This window comes from Silurus aristotelis (assembly GCF_946808225.1).
Source record: "Silurus aristotelis genome assembly, chromosome: 1".
In the NCBI taxonomy this organism is placed as follows: Eukaryota; Metazoa; Chordata; class Actinopteri; order Siluriformes; family Siluridae; genus Silurus; species Silurus aristotelis.
This window is the reverse complement of record NC_139574.1, coordinates 38,020,178-38,039,434: the sequence shown is the minus strand read 5'-3', so window position 1 is coordinate 38,039,434 and position 19,257 is coordinate 38,020,178. Positions and strand designations below refer to the sequence as shown.

The 19,257-nt window shown below is 41.9% G+C and overlaps 2 protein-coding genes across 5 annotated transcripts in view; one reads left to right on the top strand and one right to left on the bottom strand.

The window, feature by feature from the left end:
* LOC310723807 (uncharacterized protein) overlaps positions 1-19,257 on the top strand; it is a 544,801-nt gene that overhangs the window by 332,609 nt on the left and 192,935 nt on the right. The gene's annotated exons all lie outside the window — the stretch shown is intronic.
* On the bottom strand, positions 15,708-16,456 carry LOC310733890 (E3 ubiquitin-protein ligase RNF183-like; the record flags this gene model as incomplete). Its single annotated transcript, XM_083555388.1, has 1 exon — positions 15,708-16,456. The coding sequence occupies exon 1, from the start codon at positions 16,332-16,334 to the stop codon at positions 15,708-15,710; it is 627 nt and encodes a 208-aa protein (XP_083411514.1). The 5' UTR covers positions 16,335-16,456.

The following is a 19,257-nucleotide window of genomic DNA, read 5'->3' as shown; positions in this document are numbered from 1 at the left end:
AGAAAATACGGTGTTTACGGAGAGTTCTTCCAGCCGACAACTACACCTCACCAAGACGACGAAATACACAACAATAGATAGATAGATAGATAGATAGATAGATAGATAGATAGATAGATAGATAGATAGATAGATAGATAGATAGATAGATAGATAGATAGATTGTGAAGACATAATATTTTATCCTCCCTTTCCCTCTGTTATGTGCGCATGCGCATAGTGATTGTGCGTGTGTAAGAGAGAGAGAGAAAGAGAGAGAGGTTAGAGGGCAGAGCATCTCGGTGTGACATCACAGTAGGGCAACGTCTATGTAAGTCAGAACGCGGCTCTGTTTCTCTCATTTCCGAGTTTTGTGTGTGTGAGTAAAGACGCGTAAACATGGAGCTCTTTAGAAGGTTTAAAGAAATTTTTCAAACCAGAAGAAAGAGGAAAACTAAGCAGATTTCTGAAAAGAATGAGAAGCTGGAACACATGAAGAAAGTAGTAAAAGACTTGGATGCATTTTCTGAACCAAAGATAGAGAAGATAACAGAAGAGAAAGAAGAGAAAGCCATTCTGCTACAGACGGTGCAAAAGCTGGAGGCTACTTTGGCTTCTGACCGAAAGCCCACCATGAAGCTCCAGTCTTCCCTGAAAATCCATAGGGAACCGGACAAAACTGTAGAATGTAAGAGAGAGAACAAAAACGAGACGAGAGAACAAAAACAACTAAAGGAACATGTTGCTCAGCTTGAGGTCACTTTGGAACAGACGACCAAAGAGCTCCAGCCATCCCTGAAAATCCATGAAGAACTGGAGAAAGCTGTAGCATGGGAGAGAGAGAGCTGGGTGACAGAACAAAAGCAACAGCTGGAACGTGTTGCTCAGCTCGAGGCCAATTTGGAATTTAAGAGAAATAAATGGGAGGAGAAAAGCAAGAAGGATCAACTAGACATGAGGGAGAGAACCAACTTACACCTCATCAGAGAGGTCCAGGATACTCTGAATCTCTGTAAAGAAGAGAGGAAGACTGCAAAGCATGAGAAAGATCATTTTATGAGACACCAAGAGCGACTGGAGGAACGTGTTGCTCAGCTGCAGGCAACTTTGGATTCTGAAAAAAATAAATGGCAATTAAAAATAAAGAAGGCCAAACAAGACATGCAGGAGAGGACCATCCTACATCTTCAAACCGTCAGAGACCTTCAAGATGCCCTGAATCAGTGTGAGGAAGAGAAGAATTGTGCAGAGCATGAGCGAGATAATTTGATTAGAGAACAAGAACAACAGGAGGAACATGTTGCTCAGCTGAAGGCCACTTTGGAATTTGAGAGAAATAAGTGGAGGGAGAAAAGTAAGAAGTCCAAACTGGACATGGAGAAGAACAACAATTTACAGCTCCAGACCATTAGAGAGCTCCAGGATTCTGTAAATCACTGTGAGGAGGAGAAGAATTGTGCAGAGCATGAGCGAGATAATTTGATTAGTGAACGAGAACATCTGGAGGACCATGTTGCTCAGCTGAAGGCAACTTTGAATTTTGAGAGAAATAAATGGAATGAGGAAAAAAAGAAGGTTGAACTAGATATGGTTTGGAGTTCTAATATGTTCCTCTCCTTCATTCGAGAGCTCCAGGATACCGTAAATCACTGTAAGATACAGAAGAAAAGCAATTAGAGAAACATGTAGCTCAGCTGAGGGCACTTTGGGATCTGATTATAAGAAACAGCAGCAAGATGAGACAAATCTGGACATCAAAGACAGGAACAGAAAGCTGAACCTCTACAAGCCCAAAGAGTCGCAGACAATTGCTGAGGAAACAAAGATTGTTAGGTGAAGGAAGAAAAATGAGGATGGAAACCTGAGAGTGACAGCATGCTGTGCTGTTAACTAAACTGCAGCTTTCCAGTGTCCCAGGTGAGATACTTCTTCACCTTGGCTGCTATTTCAGGTCATTTAGGAATCCACCTCTCTTGTGTCAGGCCTGTGTTTTTCTCCTGGGTTTCTCTCGGCTGCACTGCTTCCAGTACGTGTATGTTGATGTTGGATTTTTTGTCCAATCAGATTTCAGCCTCTATGTGCTGCCATGTCAATCTAATCTGCCCAGAGACTTCAAAGTCTGTAGTAGTGGCATTTTTATCTTAGTCTCTGATCAATGGGTCTGTTTCTTTAACCAATCAGATTTCAGATTCTCCTCACAGGGCAGCTCGCTGGCCCAGAATAGCATCAGCATTTTTCCGTCCTCTGATTGGTTGGTCAGAGGGAAACTGTTACAGCCAAGTTCGACTGGCAAAACACATCTGTAGCTCTGCACACATTAATACATCTGAGTTAGACTTTTTTATGCCTAAGGAGGAAGAGAAATTGATTTGGTCTCTGATATACTTAAAAATAAATTTTCCAATAAAGCTAGACATCGTGAGGAGGTCGGCCAACCCTGTAGCTAGCTAGCGTGTCTCATGGAAAGGGTTTGTTCACCACTTCCAGACCAGTGAATACGAGCGGTACCACTGGATTACAGCCTCTGAGGAGCGGTGCACATTATGAGTCTGCATCTCTGGTGAGTAGGTTGTATTTTATTTACATTTTCATGTTTTTGTCATGTCATTACACAAATATTGATTCTGAACTGCTCCAGCTGATGTAGGTGCACAGTTGTGGTTGTAGTGTAGAGGTTTGGAGTCTTAACTGGGTTTCTTGCTTTAGTCAAATGCTTTTCACCTCCATATGTGAAATGTACGGTGGCCGAGAAGTGCAAAACATATTAACAAATACGAAAAACAAATGAACAAATCCGAAAACACAATGACAATTCAGACAAAGAGGAAAAGGTAGGTATAGTTTGTGAATGGAAAACTTACCGATCATTGGACGAGATACCTGTCATTCAAGATTGAAACTGAAGTAACAGACTGTTACTTCAGACGCTTTATGGTCTGATATCCATAACTGGCTTTACCCAAAGGTTCCCCATCTAAGAAATTTCACTGTGAAAGACATTATCTTTGGACTTGTAATGAACAATAACAAAGACCACTTTCTTGATAATAATATACTTCTTATGGGAAAATTTTATATACAAAATGGAAATACTTGAAACTTAAACCAAAATTTTTGCATTTTATAATGAGTTTATTTCTTTCACAAAAGCCCTAAAAGTGATTCAATGGAAAAATGCTTTTGTCCTTTATAGAAAAATAATTTACAGAATAAACCATAGCCCTGTTTATTTGTATCCTTTTTTTTATTGTAATTTTATTATTATAAATGTTATTTATTTATCTATTTTTTTCCCTCTTTCCCCTAAATATATGTGTATATATTTGTATTTTTAGGCACCTGTTCTGTGTCACCTGTCCCCACTGAAGTCACGGCCCGCAACTGACACTGTTATACCCCTAAACTGCACAGACGAACACCAGAGGATTGTCATCTTCAAACACAAAAAGTAATGCAGTCTCTCTGTTTGGATCACAGTTTTTGCAAGTTGGTACGACCCAGTCTGTGGTTGGGCAGCACAGCGTGATTAAAGGCACGGGGTGGTGGATGTAAGATGTTTATGTGTAGTATATGGTCGATGTAGAAATAATGTACAGTGGTGTAAAAAGGTGTTTTTATTTCCTGATTTCTTATTTTTTTGTATGGTTGTCACACTTTAATGTTTCAGATCATCAAACTAATTTAAATATTAGTAAACGATAACACAAGTGAACACAACATGCAGTTTTTAAATGAAGGTTTTTATTAAAAACTGCATGGCCCTGTATAAAAATGTGTTTGCCCCTAAACCTAATAACTGGTTGGGCCGCCCTTAGCAGCAACAACTGCAATCAAGCGTTTGTGATAACTTGCGATGAGCCTGTTACAGCGCTGTGGAGGAATTTTGGTCACTCGTCTTATGCAGAATTGTTGTAATTTAGCCACATTGGAGGGATTTTGAGCATAAACCGCCTTTTTAAGGTCATGCCACAGCATCTCAATAGAATTCAGGTCAGGACTTTGAAACTTTGGAGTGGCCTAGTCATTTTGTTTTTCTTCAGACATTCAGAGGTGGACTTGCTGGTGTGTTTTGGATAATTGTCCTGCTGCAGAAACCAAGTTTACATCAGTTTGAGGTCATGAACAATCCTTCAGGATTTTTTAGTAAGCAGCTGAATTCATGATTCCATTGATCACAGCAAGTCTTCCAGGTCCTGAAGCAGCAAAACAGCCCCAGACCATCACACTACCACCACCATATTTCACTGTTGGTATGATGTTCTTTTTCTCAAATGCGGTGTTACTTTTACGCAAGACGTAATGGGACACACATCTTCCAAAAAGTTAAACTTTTGAGTATTTTCCCAAAAGTTCTGGGGATCATCAAGATGTTTTCTGGCAAAACTAAGACGAGCCTTCATTTTCTTTTTGCTCAGCAGCTGTTTTCGTCTTGGAACTCTGCCGTGTAGACCATTTTTGCCCAGTCTCTTTCTTATGGTGGAGTCATGAACACTGACCTTAACTGGGGTAAGTGAGGCCTGCAGTTCTTTGGATTTTGTTGTGGGGTCTTTTCTGACCTCTTGGATGAGTGGTCTCTGTGCTCTTGGGGTAATTTTGGTCAGCCGGCCACTCCTGGGAAGGTTCTCCACTGTTCCATGTTTTTGCCATGTGTGAATAATTTCTCTCACTGTGGTTCACTGGAGTCCCAAAGCTTTAGAAATGGCTTTATAACCTTTTCCAGTCTGATAGATCTCAATTACTTTCTTTCTCATTTGTTTCTGAATTTCTTTGGATCTCAGCATGAAGATCTTTTGGTCGACTTCACTTTGTCAGGCAGGTCCTATTTAAGAGATTTCTTGATTGCTAACAGCTGTGGCAGTAATCAGGCCTGTGTTTGGTGAGAGAAATTTAACTCAGGTGTGATAAACCACAGTTTTAACAGGGGGGCAAACACTTTTTCACACAGGGCCATTTTGTTTCCCCTCAATAATAAAAATAAAAATAAAAATAATTTAAAATCTGCATGTCGTGTTCACTTGTGTTATCTTTTACTAATATTTAAATTAGTTTGATGATCTGAAACATTAAAGTGTGACAAACATGCAAATAAATATACACCGTAGTGTAAAAAAGTGTTTGCCCCTTCCTGATTTCATACTACTACAAAAGTATGTACTTCATATACAATGCTATTTTTTTCTTTCTTTTTCTTCCAACAGCCATTAAGTTGAATCTTCTGAGGAGAAGTGGGTTTTACACACCAGCCATCAACCAGAAAAGAGGTTCAAGCAGTCTCCAAACTCAGCACCTGTTTTAGCTCTACCAGTAAGAGTGAGAGACAGAAAATCCCAGTCTTCACTGGTTGTATCCCCCAACACACCTGAAGAAAGGTGGAATAAGGATTTTACACCGCAGCCAGTCTGTAGACCATCTGTCATGGCACTTGTTGATGAGAAGATGTTGGAAATGGGCTACAAACTGTTCGTTGATGACTTCTACACAAGTCCAGCACTGTTTAGAGATCTCCTAAAAAAATTAACATCTGGGTGATGGTTTGAGGGTTTGTGGACTGAATTTTCCCACATGCCCAGATGTCAATTTTTTTAGGAGACCACTGCATGTTCCTGGATGGATGGAGGTAGGGCTTGGAGGGGCGGCTGCTCCCCGTCCACTGCTCAGCCATAGTGATACACAGTGGCCTCCTGCTCACCAGCTTTTCATTCAACTCTCTGATGGCATTAGTGGCTTCATCCAGAGAGGAATATCAGACAACTCTAAAGCCTTTGGACCGTCCATTGTGCAGTACCACCTGTAGGAGTGAGTGAGGAGATACAGAAAGCAAAAACAACAACAACAACGTTCTGGTCTCACTGGTGAATGAACAATGAAGCACTTTTATTTGAAAGGTCATTTTCTGAGAGCAGAAACTTGCTGCAAGTGTACACTGGTTCTGGTATAATAGAGGATCTAATCCTGAGTAAACACTTTATTGGGAAAGGAATAAAAATATAGGGATTAGTGATTGTAAGTGACAGTTGCGCTGGTGATGTTTCCATAAGGCAAGAACAAATCACGCAAACGATTTTGATCCACACCATAGTCGAGGTTCTTCACAAACAGTTCGACTTCCTACAGAAAACAGAACAAATTCAGTATCCAATGTTTGAGTGCATGTGTGTGTTTGTATTCCTGAACTTAATAATACATACTGATCAATCACTCAGTATTAAACCAATTATTACATGTGACCAAACACAGCTGTGACCAAAACCTGCTTCAGATCATGAAAGTCTCTATAAAACACACTGGAAATAGAATCAGAATAGTTCCTGTGTGTCCAGTCTGAGAGGCTGCGGTGTGAATCGCCTGTTCCACTGCTGCTGGTTTTCTTTTCCAGGAATTGCAACTGGAACATCTGTAGATGCAGACAATCATCTCATGTTAGCATCCAATCAGAAGGTAAATTTAGCTAACATTAATAGTTCTCTTCTGTTTTGAATCTTTAACTGCACTTAATACAAAACTAATCGGATGGCTTTGACTCACTCTGTGGATGGATGTTCTTGTTGGCATTGGGTCTTGGGTCTGGGCAGGGTTTTGAAGGTGAGATGGTTTCTACCTTTATGGCGTGACTTCGTCCCTGGGTGGTCTGAGAGGGACTTTAGTACACGGTCCTGCTGCCCAGCACCCTGCCGTTCATCTCCATGATGTCTACTCGAGCCTCATCAGGTGATGAAAACGTCACATACCCGATGTCTTATTAGCGTCCGTTCTCCATTATGACCTGTACAGGACAGCGAGCAGAAACACAAAGCAAAGAACGCACATCAAACGTGTTAGAGGTTCGCAATATCAGAGCTCTCCACATTCAGAAAATACTCCACCTGAGTACGGGGAGGAAACCCCAAGTTACTGGGAAAGAAAGAAAATGTAAGGATCAGTAGTTATAAATGACGTGTGCAGTGAGGACAGTCCCAAATCTCAGGAACGCTTCGTACAGGTCCTTCATCCACAGTACAGTCCAGATTTTTCAGCAGCAGTGTGACTGTCTACAGAACAACAACATCCAGTGTGTTCATCACTTTATTTACATTTCTTTGTCTTAAAAAAAAAACAGGAAACATTCAGCATTGGACTTTTGAGTAAGTTGTGCTCTGTGGCCGAGCAGGAATTGGCAGTAAAAGTGCAAAAGTCTGAAGTTCATTTATGTGAACGATTTCATCTTCATTTTTAATAAATAAAAATTATATTTTTGTAACTGTTTTAAAGTAATGATGGTGTTTTAAACTAAGCATTTCTGAATATATTCTCAATCTAGAATGAGACTACAGGAACATTCTCCACTGGTGTTTGAGATCAGTTGCTCAGGTGAAGATCTGCAGAGCTGCAGGTTCTGAATAAATTTTTCAATTAAACAAAACAACAAATGAATGATATGCAAATTTAGATTAAAATTAAATATTTTACTGACACTCTATCCTAAACGCTGTATTAGGATGTACTGTAGGTACAGTAAATCTTTACCTGGTGAAGAGAAGAAAAAGGCAAAACCCACTAATAAAAGACAGATTATAGGATGGATGACAGAAAGAATGAAAGATCAGCACTGATTTATGGCTCCATGAATTAATAAATTAAAACACCAAGATTTATTATGAAATCTAATCCACATGTTAAGATGTGATCATAACCTTTGGTCAAATAAAAGCTGATTCTTTCATGTAAAACACTATTTGTCAACAAACATTAGGGACCTTTGGGTCTTCAATATCAAGGTTTACATCAAATGTTAAGATCTTTTAGAGATCTTTTCCAAACATTGGAGCATTAATTGTTTTTGTAATTAAACCAACACACTTTTTTTCTCGTTAAACTTCTCTCTTGGTGAAACTGAGAAGAAACACGAGCAGGTGATGGAGTCCAATGTTCAGCTACAGAAAGAGATCTACAAACTGGTAGCAGACATGGACTTGGAGACATGGAGAAAGAAGAAGAGCTCCTTCAGACTAACAGGAAGTGCAGCATGATAATGTCGGTAAGGGAGAAAATCCTTGCATTAAGCAGCACATGATGAGTTCCATCACCTGCTGTATGAACCTGAACAGAATCCACATTGTATTTCTAGTTCTATTGTTAAATTACTCCAGCAAACAGTGGTCACTTCAGGTAGCTGCTTTTGAACTGTAGGCTCCGCCTCCTCTGGTCAGGCTCTTGCTCTTGATTGGTCCTTTTTTCCCCAGGCCTCCATTACAATTACCAAGTGACTCCACCTACATATAGTAGAAAGCTGAAGACAGAGCCAACACAAGGAGGGGGGAGTAGAAGAAAACAGCACAGACACGTAACAGCGGCGTCCTGGTACGTGTTAAGAGGGAATTTATAGCAAAGTATAGACACAGAGCCTTTAAGGCTGCTCACTAACTCCTGCTAGAGGCAGATAAAGAGTGAGAGAAGTTGTGCTGGACATAAAGAATAAAGAAAGATGGTTTATAGATCAGGAGTTTATTGATCCTATTGAAGAATACTAGTGTTTGTCCCTGTATTTGTCCCAAAATGAATACATGGATGTGTGGAGTAGGATATGTGTATTTATTTTACAAAAGAAGAGTGATTTATTAGTGTTATGTTCATAAAAATTACAGTGAGACATTTGATGAGTGGTCATATGTAAGTTGGGTGAGAATTACAGACTATTTTTGATACCAGGATCAAATTATTTTTGGATTCTCTGTGTTTCAGAAGTTATATTATATTTTGGGTATTTTAATCTAACAAGGCACATAAAACAGTATTTGGACAGAGGTGAGGTGTTAGGATTTGAAAGAGGGAAAGAAGTAACAGTAAGACAGATAGAATATCCTCACTTAATAGTGGTTCCTATGTCACGTAACCAGTGGTGGACAATAACAGAAGTAAATGTAATTCATTACTGTACTTAAAGAGCTTTTTCACATATCTGTACTTCACTGAGGTATTTCTATTTTACTTCACATTTCAAAGTCAAATATCTTACCAATCTTACCAGCAGGGCAACAATCAGGATCAAGCGCGCTCTGTTTTGAACTTGTTTTGATTGCTGCTTGGTATCTATTCAGAACAACATACAGATTTCTTGAAGTAATTGAAAAGATGGTTTTGGGCTGATGATACAGTATCTCACAAAGGTGTGTAGACCCCTCACATTTCAGCAACCATTTTAGTATATAGGGACCAGAGGTGGGAAGTAACGAAGTACAAATACTTCGTTACTGTACTTAAGTAGATTTTTCTGGTATCAGTACTTTACTCCACTATTTAACTTTTTACTTTTACTCATTAAATTTTTACACAAATATCTGTACTTTTTACTTCTTACATTTTTAAAACAGGCTCGTTACTTTAGTTTTAATCCATTGATTTGGTGAAATATAAAATTTTTCTTTTCACTGCGCGCCGATTTCAGCCGAACAACCGATTTCTTGTTACTGCGCGTCTTTTTCAATCCGCTGGTGTATAAAGTCCTGACTTTCACTCTTTACGAAGATAAGAATCAGCAGACAGAAGGCAGTAAGAAGTTTGGGGTTAACGTGGATGAGACAGAGGGAGTCAGTGATGAGAACATGACTGAGAACAGACACATTCATGATCATCATCCTCTTTTCTCTGCTTGTGTTCTGTATGTGGATCTTAGTTTGTAAAGTTTTTTGTATGTGGATCTTTTAGTTTTACATGGAGAGGTCGGTTGGGAATCTATCTGAACTTCTGTAGTGCTGGATGAATCTTCAAGGAGCGGAGATGCCTGTATCTCCCCCGAGTCAGGTAGGTCGGAAGTAACAGGAGCTATTGGAGTTGGTGAGAGATGAAACCTGTTTCTCCTTAAGGTACCTCTGGGTGTCGCTATGAGGTAAGACCTGGGAGAGCCACCGGTAGACACAGCAGTGCCCCTTTCAGAAGTGTCTTTGACCCACACATGTTCACCTGGACGTAAGTACGTCATGTCACGTGCTTTGTGTCTTTGGTTGAAACTTTGTTTCTGTTTCAGTCTGTACGTCAGTTCTATCTTTAGCTTTTCTAAATCTGCAGTCTCTGGAATGAGCTGAGACGGAATCACAGGAACTCGCGTTCGGAGCTTCCTTCCCATTAGGAGCTCGGTAGGACTGTATCCATTGGCGAGAGGGGCCGCTCGGTAAGCCATAAGTGCAAGATAGGGGTCCGCAGACTTCTAAAGTAAGTTCTTAATGGTCCTTAAAGCTCGCTCTGCCTCCCCGTTACTATGCAGAAAGTGAGGATTTGAAGTCACATGGTCAAAACCCCAGCCCCGTGCAAAGGCCCGGAAACCCTCAGAAGCAAACTGTGGCCCGTTGTCCGAGCGCACCACCTCAGGAATTCCATGACGTGCAAAGATGGATTTGAAGTGTTCAATTACAGCTTCCGCTGTAGTTGAGGACAGTTTGGAAACTTCAAAAAACCTAGAAAAATAGTCCACAATGACCAAGTATTGCTTGTTGTCTCTCTGGAACAAATCTGCTCCAACCACAGACCAAGGCCTTGTTGGAAATTCAGTAGGCATCAATGTCTCTTTAAAGTTAATTTTTTCCCGAGCACACGTGCCACAGTTCACAATCATGTTTGTAAGGTCTTTGCTGAGACCCGGCCACAAAACTGACTGCTTAGCTCTCTCTCTGCACTTAGTTATGCCCAGATGCCCATCATGCAACTTTCCCAGGATATCAGCTTGGAGCGATTTTGGAATGACAATTCAATAAGAGCCCATCAAGCACACAAAGGGACCCTAAGAAAGCCATGTAAGGCTGGATAGATTGGTCAACCGAGAACTTACTTGGCCAACCTCCCACACAGTACTTCTTTAGCTGCTGGAGTATAAAATCTTTGTCTTGGTGCTCCCGGATCTCTTTGAGCCTCATCTCAGTAGCTGGAAGGCTCGCCATTACAGAGTCAGCATACAGGTCAATATCCTTTTCAGAAAGCCCTCCTGCTGTACTGTTTATGGGAGCTGTAGACAACACATCTGTTGTCGCGATGTTTTTGCAAGCCACATGAGATATAGTGTATGAAAACCTCAGAAGACGCATGCGAAGACGCTGAATGCGTGGAGGGAATTCGTTCACCATCTTGGAGCCAAGCAGAGGAACGAGAGGTTTATGATCAGTTTCAATGTGGAAACTCTTCCCAATGAGAAACTCTGCAAACCGCTCACATGCCCATGTGGAGGCCAATGCCTCCTTCTCTATTTGTGCATAACGTTGCTCTGTGTTACTGAGAGCCTTTGAAGCATATGCCACAGGTTTACATACATTGTCTGCTTGCTTCTGGAGGAGAACAGCACCTAGTCCATATGAAGAAGCATCTGCAGATACAACTGTATCCTTATTCGGACCATACAGCGCCAAACCTGGTGGTGTTGTCAGTTCCTCTTTGATTTTCTCGAAGGCCTCTTGCTGATTCGACCCCCAAACCCACATATTGGACTTGTTCAGTAAGTTTCTGAGTGGTTGTGTTTTCGCTGCTAAATGTGGTAAGAATTTACCGAGGTGGTTTACCATTCCCAAGAACCACCTTACTTCACTGATATTACATGGCTATCTCATTGCTTTAACTGCCTCCAGCTTATCTGGGTCTGCGCTCACCCCGGATGCCTCAATGATCTGTCCAAGGAACTTGATTTTTGTCTTGGAAAACTCACATTTCTCATCTCCAGCTTCCTGAAGCTTTGAGAGCACCCTTCTCAGCCTCTCATCATGTTCACTCTGTGACGATCCCCAGACTAACACGTCATTCATTTGACAAACAACACCTTCCAGTCCCTCAAGAATCCTGGACATGCGCTTTTGGAAATGCCCAGGTGCAGAAGAGTTTCCAAAGCATTGACGGTTATAGCAATACCGGCCAAATGGAGTTATAAATGTGGTGAGCAAAGAGGATTCCTTCGAAAGTGGAATCTGCCAAAACCCTGCATTAGCATCAAGTTTGGAAAACACTTTGGCTCCTGCTAGTTGTCCTAATGTGCTTTCTACTGAAGGAAGAGGGTGTTTTTCTCTCATAACAGATTTGTTCAATTCTGTGAGATCTGTGCAAATTCTCACTTTACCTGTACTCTTCGGTACCACAACCATAGGAGCACACCATTCAGTTGGCTCCTCCACCTTTGAAATTACCCCCTGCTGTTCCATATGCCTCAATTCTTGCTTCACCTTTGGTAAGAGAGGGAGGGAAATGCATCTTGGAGTCGATATGGAGAAAGGTATCGCACCCGGTTACAGTACAATGCTGTATTCACCATCCATTTTGCCTAAGCCACTGAAGAGTTGTGGAAACTCCTTTTCCACCCTTTCTTTAGAAGTCAAGCTGACAACATCAAGCCTAGCTACTAGTTGAAGTGCAGTTACTGCTGGTCTGCCCAACAAAGGCATGTACAACCCATCCACGACATAGATTTCCTGAGTTGTATGTTTGTTGTGCTTGCCAAGGGTTGCTGTGAATTTCCCTTTTACCTTCAGTGATGTTCCACCTGGTCCCTGAAGGACTCTCCTGGGAGGTTTCAGTTTTTGGAATGGGCCCTGGTTGTACAGTGTAATTGGGACTGCTCTTACATCAGCCCCCGTATCAATTTTGAACATCGTCTTGAGATTGTCAGATTTTTATGTCAGTCATCCAGGGCTTCCTGTTACATCAGATGTCAGTGAACCAAGAAATGCAATGTCCTCCATTGTATCTGAAGTTAGCGTTGCTATATTCACCTCATGTACCTTCTTTGACTTGCATGCTCTAGCATAATGTCCCTTCTTTTGACAGAGGTGACATATTGCATCTCTTGCAGGGCATTGCTGCAAATTATGCCCCTTTGTGTCACCGCATCTCATACATAGCATCTGCTTTTTAGGCTTTATTTGAGGTGTTTTCCTTGCCAGCTGTCCAAAAAGCTTTACTGGTTTTGTTTTCACATTACCGTACTGTTTAGTTTGTACACTATCCAGCTGTTCATTTGCCATGTCCCACTTGAAGTTTGACTTGAGCTGTTCCTTTTGTTTTTTTACTAGTTCACTCTGTCAAACTCGAACAACAGCCTTCTCAAGTGTCAATTCAGGGTCCAGCTGTAACTGTTCTGACAGCCTTTTATCTGTCAGACCCACGACGAGTCTATCTCTTACCATCTCATCGTGCAGATCGCCGTATCCACAGTGCTCGGCTAAACAGTGCAGTGCCGTTATGAAGTGATCCACGGACTCGCCCACTTCTTGCTGCCGCTGATTAAACTTCGCCCTCTCAAAAATCACGTTTCTTCGAGCTATGAAGTGATCGTTCAATCTGTTCTTTACTACTTCATAGTCACTCGCCGCTTGAGTACTTAAATGCAGGGAGGTGAGTATATCCTCGGCTTCCTCCCCCATCGTATAAATCAAGGCATTCACCTGATTTTTATCCACATGCGTCTCCAAGCCAGATGCAACACGAAATCTTTCGAAACGTTTTATCCATTTCGGCCAGTCATCCGCTTTGAACGTGAATTTCTCCGGCGGAGAGACTTGAAACTGAGCCATGATAGCGCCGTGCCGTCACTCACGCTGACGGCACGAACGAAACTGAAAACTACACAGAATTCAAGTTCAGTAACACACACATGAGCATAACGCTCACCCGTTACACTTCTGACACCATGTTCTGTCGTTTAATAGGTACAACATAAACCTTTTATAAATGGACCACAAGACAGCCGGCCATGACTTCTTAGGATAACTTTTATTCCTCTCTTCACAGTCCCGTAACACACCCCATATAGGTTCCTAAGCAACTGTATGTCTCATAACATTACCATCAGAGGTGGCAAAAGTACACACATCCATTACTTAAGTAGAAGTACAGATACTCATGTTTTAAAATACTCGGGTAAAAGTTGAAGTACTGATTATACCTTTTTACTTAAGTGAAAGTAAAGAAGTCTTGGCTCCGACATGTACTTAAGTAAAAAGTAGTTATTACTTCTACCTGTTTTAGCTGTTAACTGGACCTCACATCATATTAATATTAGATAGATAGATAGATAGATAGATAGATAGATAGATAGATAGATAGATAGATAGATAGATAGATAGATAGATAGATAGATAGATAGATAAAACAAATGTTTACTGATTAAAAATGTTTTTCGGTGGAGTTTATTTGTTTATTTTATATCTTATCTATAAGTAAAGAAGGGACGTCATGAATAAGTGTATGTTTTGCTGGAGGTTTTAATTTCACCTCTTTTATATTTAGTTATTTATTTATGTATTTACATTTTTTAAATAAAAATGGTAAAAACAGAAATGCGCGCTGAATTGATAGCGCGTTAATAACATTTAGTGCCGTTTAAAATAATTTGAATTTTGACAGCCAAATATATATATATATATATATATATATATATATATATATATATATATATATATATATATATATATATTAATACAAAACTAATTAAAAATTGTTACCCATGGGCGTAAATTTAATTTAACAGTAGCGGGGACAATAAATATAAACATTTTCATGAGCAATTTTTTAAGGGGGACACAAATAATACAGTCAAATTGTACTGATAAAGACACAGTGTCCTCACAGTGAAACACTTTGCTTTTATTATTGTAGCATGGAGACTAAGTTTTTCTCAGGTTCAATGACAAAGCAAAACAAGGAATTAAAAAAAGGTTTAAAATTTTATTTTAAATTGACACTTAAGAACAGAATAGAAATTGATTATAAAAATACAGTGGGGTCAGTTTGGATGTAGCACAGTGCTCAGTTAGTAAATGCACAGATAAACAATATGCTAATTGTGTGTTAATGTTAAATTAACATTATACCAAGTCGTCCCAAATAAAACACTGCATGGGAAACGGCTTTGGCGTGTTAGTGTCAGTGCACTAGTACATTAATTGCAGTGTTAGCTGCAGTGCACTATGCTACAAGCTATTGTAAACAAGCTAACGTTCACTAGATAAGTCATATTTTAATCACTAATAGAGCAGATTCATGAAAAATTACATCGCTAATCAGCATTTTTGCCGCAACTAATTTATGAATGAGTCTGCATCAACTACATTAAAGAGAATCGCTTTATTTATAGTGAATAAAATACACTAGTTAATGGAGTTGAACAGTAATTGAGCTGCAGACACACACCTGACTCGTGTGTGTAGAGTAGGTGAGCTGGACTGGGAAAGCAGGCAGTGGGTCAAACCACTGTGAGGAAGGGGGGGGGGGACTGTTTCTAAATGCATTTTTGGGTTTTTTTTTTTTTTCTATTTACGCCCATGTTGTTACCGAATGAATGTATCCAGGCTGAAGATCCACATATAGAACACAAGCACAGAAAAGATGATGATGATCATGAATGTGTCTGTTCTCAGTCATGTTCACATCACTGACTCCCTCTGTCTTATCCACATTAACCCCAAACTTCTTACTGCCTTCTGCCTGCTGATTCTTATCTTGAAGAGTGAGAGTCAGGACTTTATACACCAGCGGATTGAAAAAGACGCGCAGTAACAGGAAATCGGTTATCCGGCTGAAATCAGCGCGCAGTGAAAATAAAAAAATTTATATTTCACCAAATCAATGAATTACAACTAAAGTAACGTGTCTGTTTTGAAAGTAAAAAGTACATATATTTGTGTAATTTAATGAGTAAAAGTAAAAAGTTGTCTGAAAAATAAATAGTGGAGTAAAGTACTGATACCAGAAAAATCTACTTAAGTACAGTAACGAAGTATTGGTTATACTATGTTTACTCCGATTACAATAAATACCAGAATACTACAGTAGATGCAGCCAATAATGATAAAGAATGCTATATTCATAATCCGGGTGAAGCGGGAGCAGACACCGCTGGGTGGATCCTGTTCCAGCTCAGTGTTGACTGGCTCCCCGAGGTCCAAGCTGCGGTGCTGACGGTTCGGGGAAGGGGGGACAGAGCTGGGGATGCGCTTCAACTGCAGCTTGCCTCTGTTGCGGTTGAAGTGGATGCTGTAGACACGCTGCATGGCCTCGGGGAGGCAGGACAGCACCACGCTGTCTGTCGCCAGTTTAGGGAGGCCCAGGGTGGGCACAGGGGTGTACGCTCTGCACAGAGGGCACTGCAGGCTGTCGGGCTGAGAGGATTTTATGTTGATGCGTGCGAGGCACTCCAGGCAGAAGGTGTGGCCACATTGCAGCACTTTGGGCGTGTTGAAGACGTTGTTGAACTGACTGAAACACACGGCACACTCCAGCTCTGGGAGGTCATCATTACAGAAAACCTGGGGCTTCAGGGACCTCAATGGTGCAAGACGTGGTGGTGGTGCAGGGTGTTGTGCATGGTGCTGTAGAAGGTGCTGTGGTCTCCGTGGGGCTGTCAGGGGCATAAGGAGAGCGATCCATGGCTGTTCGAGAGCTGCTGCGAGTCAGTGAGTCAGGTCTGCTGATCTGAAAATCAAACACACACACCACAATCTGGTTTATTTGCTTTACGAACTGATTCATTAAATACAGCACCAGAATGAGTTTCACATGTGTCCGATTCTTAACCAGCAAAAAGCCTTTCCTGCTGTTAATGATACATTTGTTTTGGAAATGCAACAACACAGAGTCATGCAAAGCAGCAGAGAGAGCAGCGAACACCAGCATGTGACTCTTCTGCACCTGACAGGCTGGAGCTGTGTGCATGTACCGCATGTGTGTCAAATCAAATCAAATCAAATCAAATTTTATTCATCACATACACATACATACAGGGTATGACATGCAGTGAAATGCTTTATACAACGGTCCAGCATGAGGGAATAGGATGGGGAAAAAAAAAAAAGAAGGCAGATAAATAATATGAGGTATAAAAGAACTATATAAAATAAAATAAAATAAAATATAGAATATAAGATATAAAAGATATACAAAGTCTATAAATGTAAATATACAAAAAATGCCAGTAACCAGTGAACAGTAACAGTAAAACAATGTGAACAGTAAACAATGTGTAACAGAGTGAGTGAACAGTAAACAGTAAACAATGTAAACAGTAGACAATATTTGTTGTGGGTTGTCCATAAAGTGTTCGTGTGCGGTATGGTGTGGTGTAAAGGTCCGTAAAGTGTCCGTGTGCAGTATAGTGTGGTATAAAAATTTAATTAAATATAAAGTGCACGTGCTGTGCAAGTCCAGAGATTAAAGTGTCGTGGTGTGAAAGGTGAGATATGTATAGAGAAGAAGTGTGATGATGGAGAGAGTGGGCCAGTTTTTAGATCCTGGGTGTTTCCTGATTTAAACTTCTAATAGCCTGCGGGAAGAAGCTCCTCCTCATTCTCTCCGTGTTCGCTTTCAGGGAGCGGAAGCATTTCCCCAAGCGCAACAAAGAAAAGAGTCCATTGTTGGGATGGCTGAGGTCCTTCATAATCTTCCTGGCTCTGGTCCGGCACCGCGTGCTGTAAATGTCCTGCAGGTCAGGGAGCTCAGTGTGGATGGTACGTTCAGCTGAACGCACCACCCTCTGGAGGGCTCGTCTGTCCTGCATGGTGCTGTTCCCGAACCAGGAAGTGATGCTACCCGTCAGAACGCTCTCAATGGTGCAGGTGTAGAAAGTCTTAAGCACCTGAGAGGGAAGTTTAAAGTCCCTTAAGCGTCTCAGATGGTACAGACAGCCTTCTTCACCAGGGTGTTGGTGTGACAGGACCAAGAAAGATCCTGTGTAATGGGTAATTTAATGAACCAAGGTACCGGAAACTGTCCACTCTCTCCACTGGGGTCCCGCTGATGTTTATCGGTTGGTATGACCGCTCCCGCTTTGTACTGAAGTCCACGATCAACTCCTTAGTCTTGCTGACGTTCAGGAGAAGGTTGTTCTCCTGGCACCATCTCTCCAGGTTTTTAACCTCCTGTAGGTAGGCCGTCTCATCATTGTTGGAGATCAGACCCACCACAACAGTGTCGTCAGCAAACTTGATGATGGTGGTGGAGTTGGAAGTGGCCACACAGTCGTATGTGTACATCGAGTAAAGCAGGGGGCTCAGAACACAATCCTGGGGGGCGCCAGTGCTGAGGGTGAGGGTGGATGAGGTGTGTTTCCCCACCCGTACGGCTTGTGGTCTGTCTGTCAGGAAGTTAGAGATCCATTGACACAGCGGCTGGCTGAGTCCCAGGACCTCCAACTTAGAGGTGAGTGTGGAGGAAATTATGGTGGTAAACACTGAACTGTAGTCCACGAACTACATCGTTGCATAATTCCCGTTTCTTTGGTCCAGGTGGCTCATCGTGGTGTGGAGGAGATGAGCAATGGCGTCCTCAGTAGAACGGTTCTGACGGTACGCAAACTGTAATGGGTCCAGTGTGTCTGGTAGTGATGCAGTGATGAAGTCTCTGACCAGTCTCTCGAAGCACTTCATCACTACTTAGGTCAAGGCTACAGGGCGGTAGTCGTTAAGGCAGGTGGGCTGGGGTTTCTTCGGGACAGGAACAATGGTGGACTGTTTAAAACATGAGGGGACAACAGACTGTTCCAGTGAGAGGTTGAATATCTCAGTGAACACCGGTGCTAGCTGATCAGCGCAGGCTTTCAGAACCCGACCTGTGATGCCATCTGGTCCTGCTGCCTTCCTGGTATTCACTCTCTTGAATGCCCTCCTCATGTCATGCTCCGAGATGGTGAACGTGTTTACCTCTCCGTGCACACTGGTTGCGCCGCTAGCTTGGTTAGCTGCAGCCTCGAAACGAGCATAAAAGGTGTTTAGCTCGTCTGCCAGAGAAGCGTCCGCATTCACCATTCTAGAAGATGGTGTTTTATAGTCCGTTATTGTCCTTAGTCCCTGCCACAGGCTCCTAGAGCCACCATGTTGAAACTGTGACTCTAGTTTCCTCCCTTTTTCACCGCTCTGCGAACACTGTAGGACGCAGCCTTGTACTCGTCCATGTCCCCGGTGGCGAGCCCAGTGTTGTAGGCAGCGGAGTGGGATCTCAGAGCGTCGCGGATGGTTTTATCCACCCACGGCTTCTGATTGGGAAACGTTCTGATGGTGGTTTTCTGCACTGTATCATCCGCTGGTTTCCCGATGAATCCCACAACCGCTTCCGTAAACATGTTGACGTCATCAGAGCTGCGCCGGAACATGTCCCAGTCTGCGTCATCCAAAGCGTCCTGCAGAGCGGCCACCGATTGGTCAGTCCAGCACGCGACCTCCCTCTGAACCGGAGCTTCCTGTTTCAGCCTTTGTTTGTAAACAGGCATGAGGAAGATGGCGGCATGGTCCGATTTCCCAAACGGTGGACGTGATTGTGCCTTGTAGCTGTTCTTGAATGGTG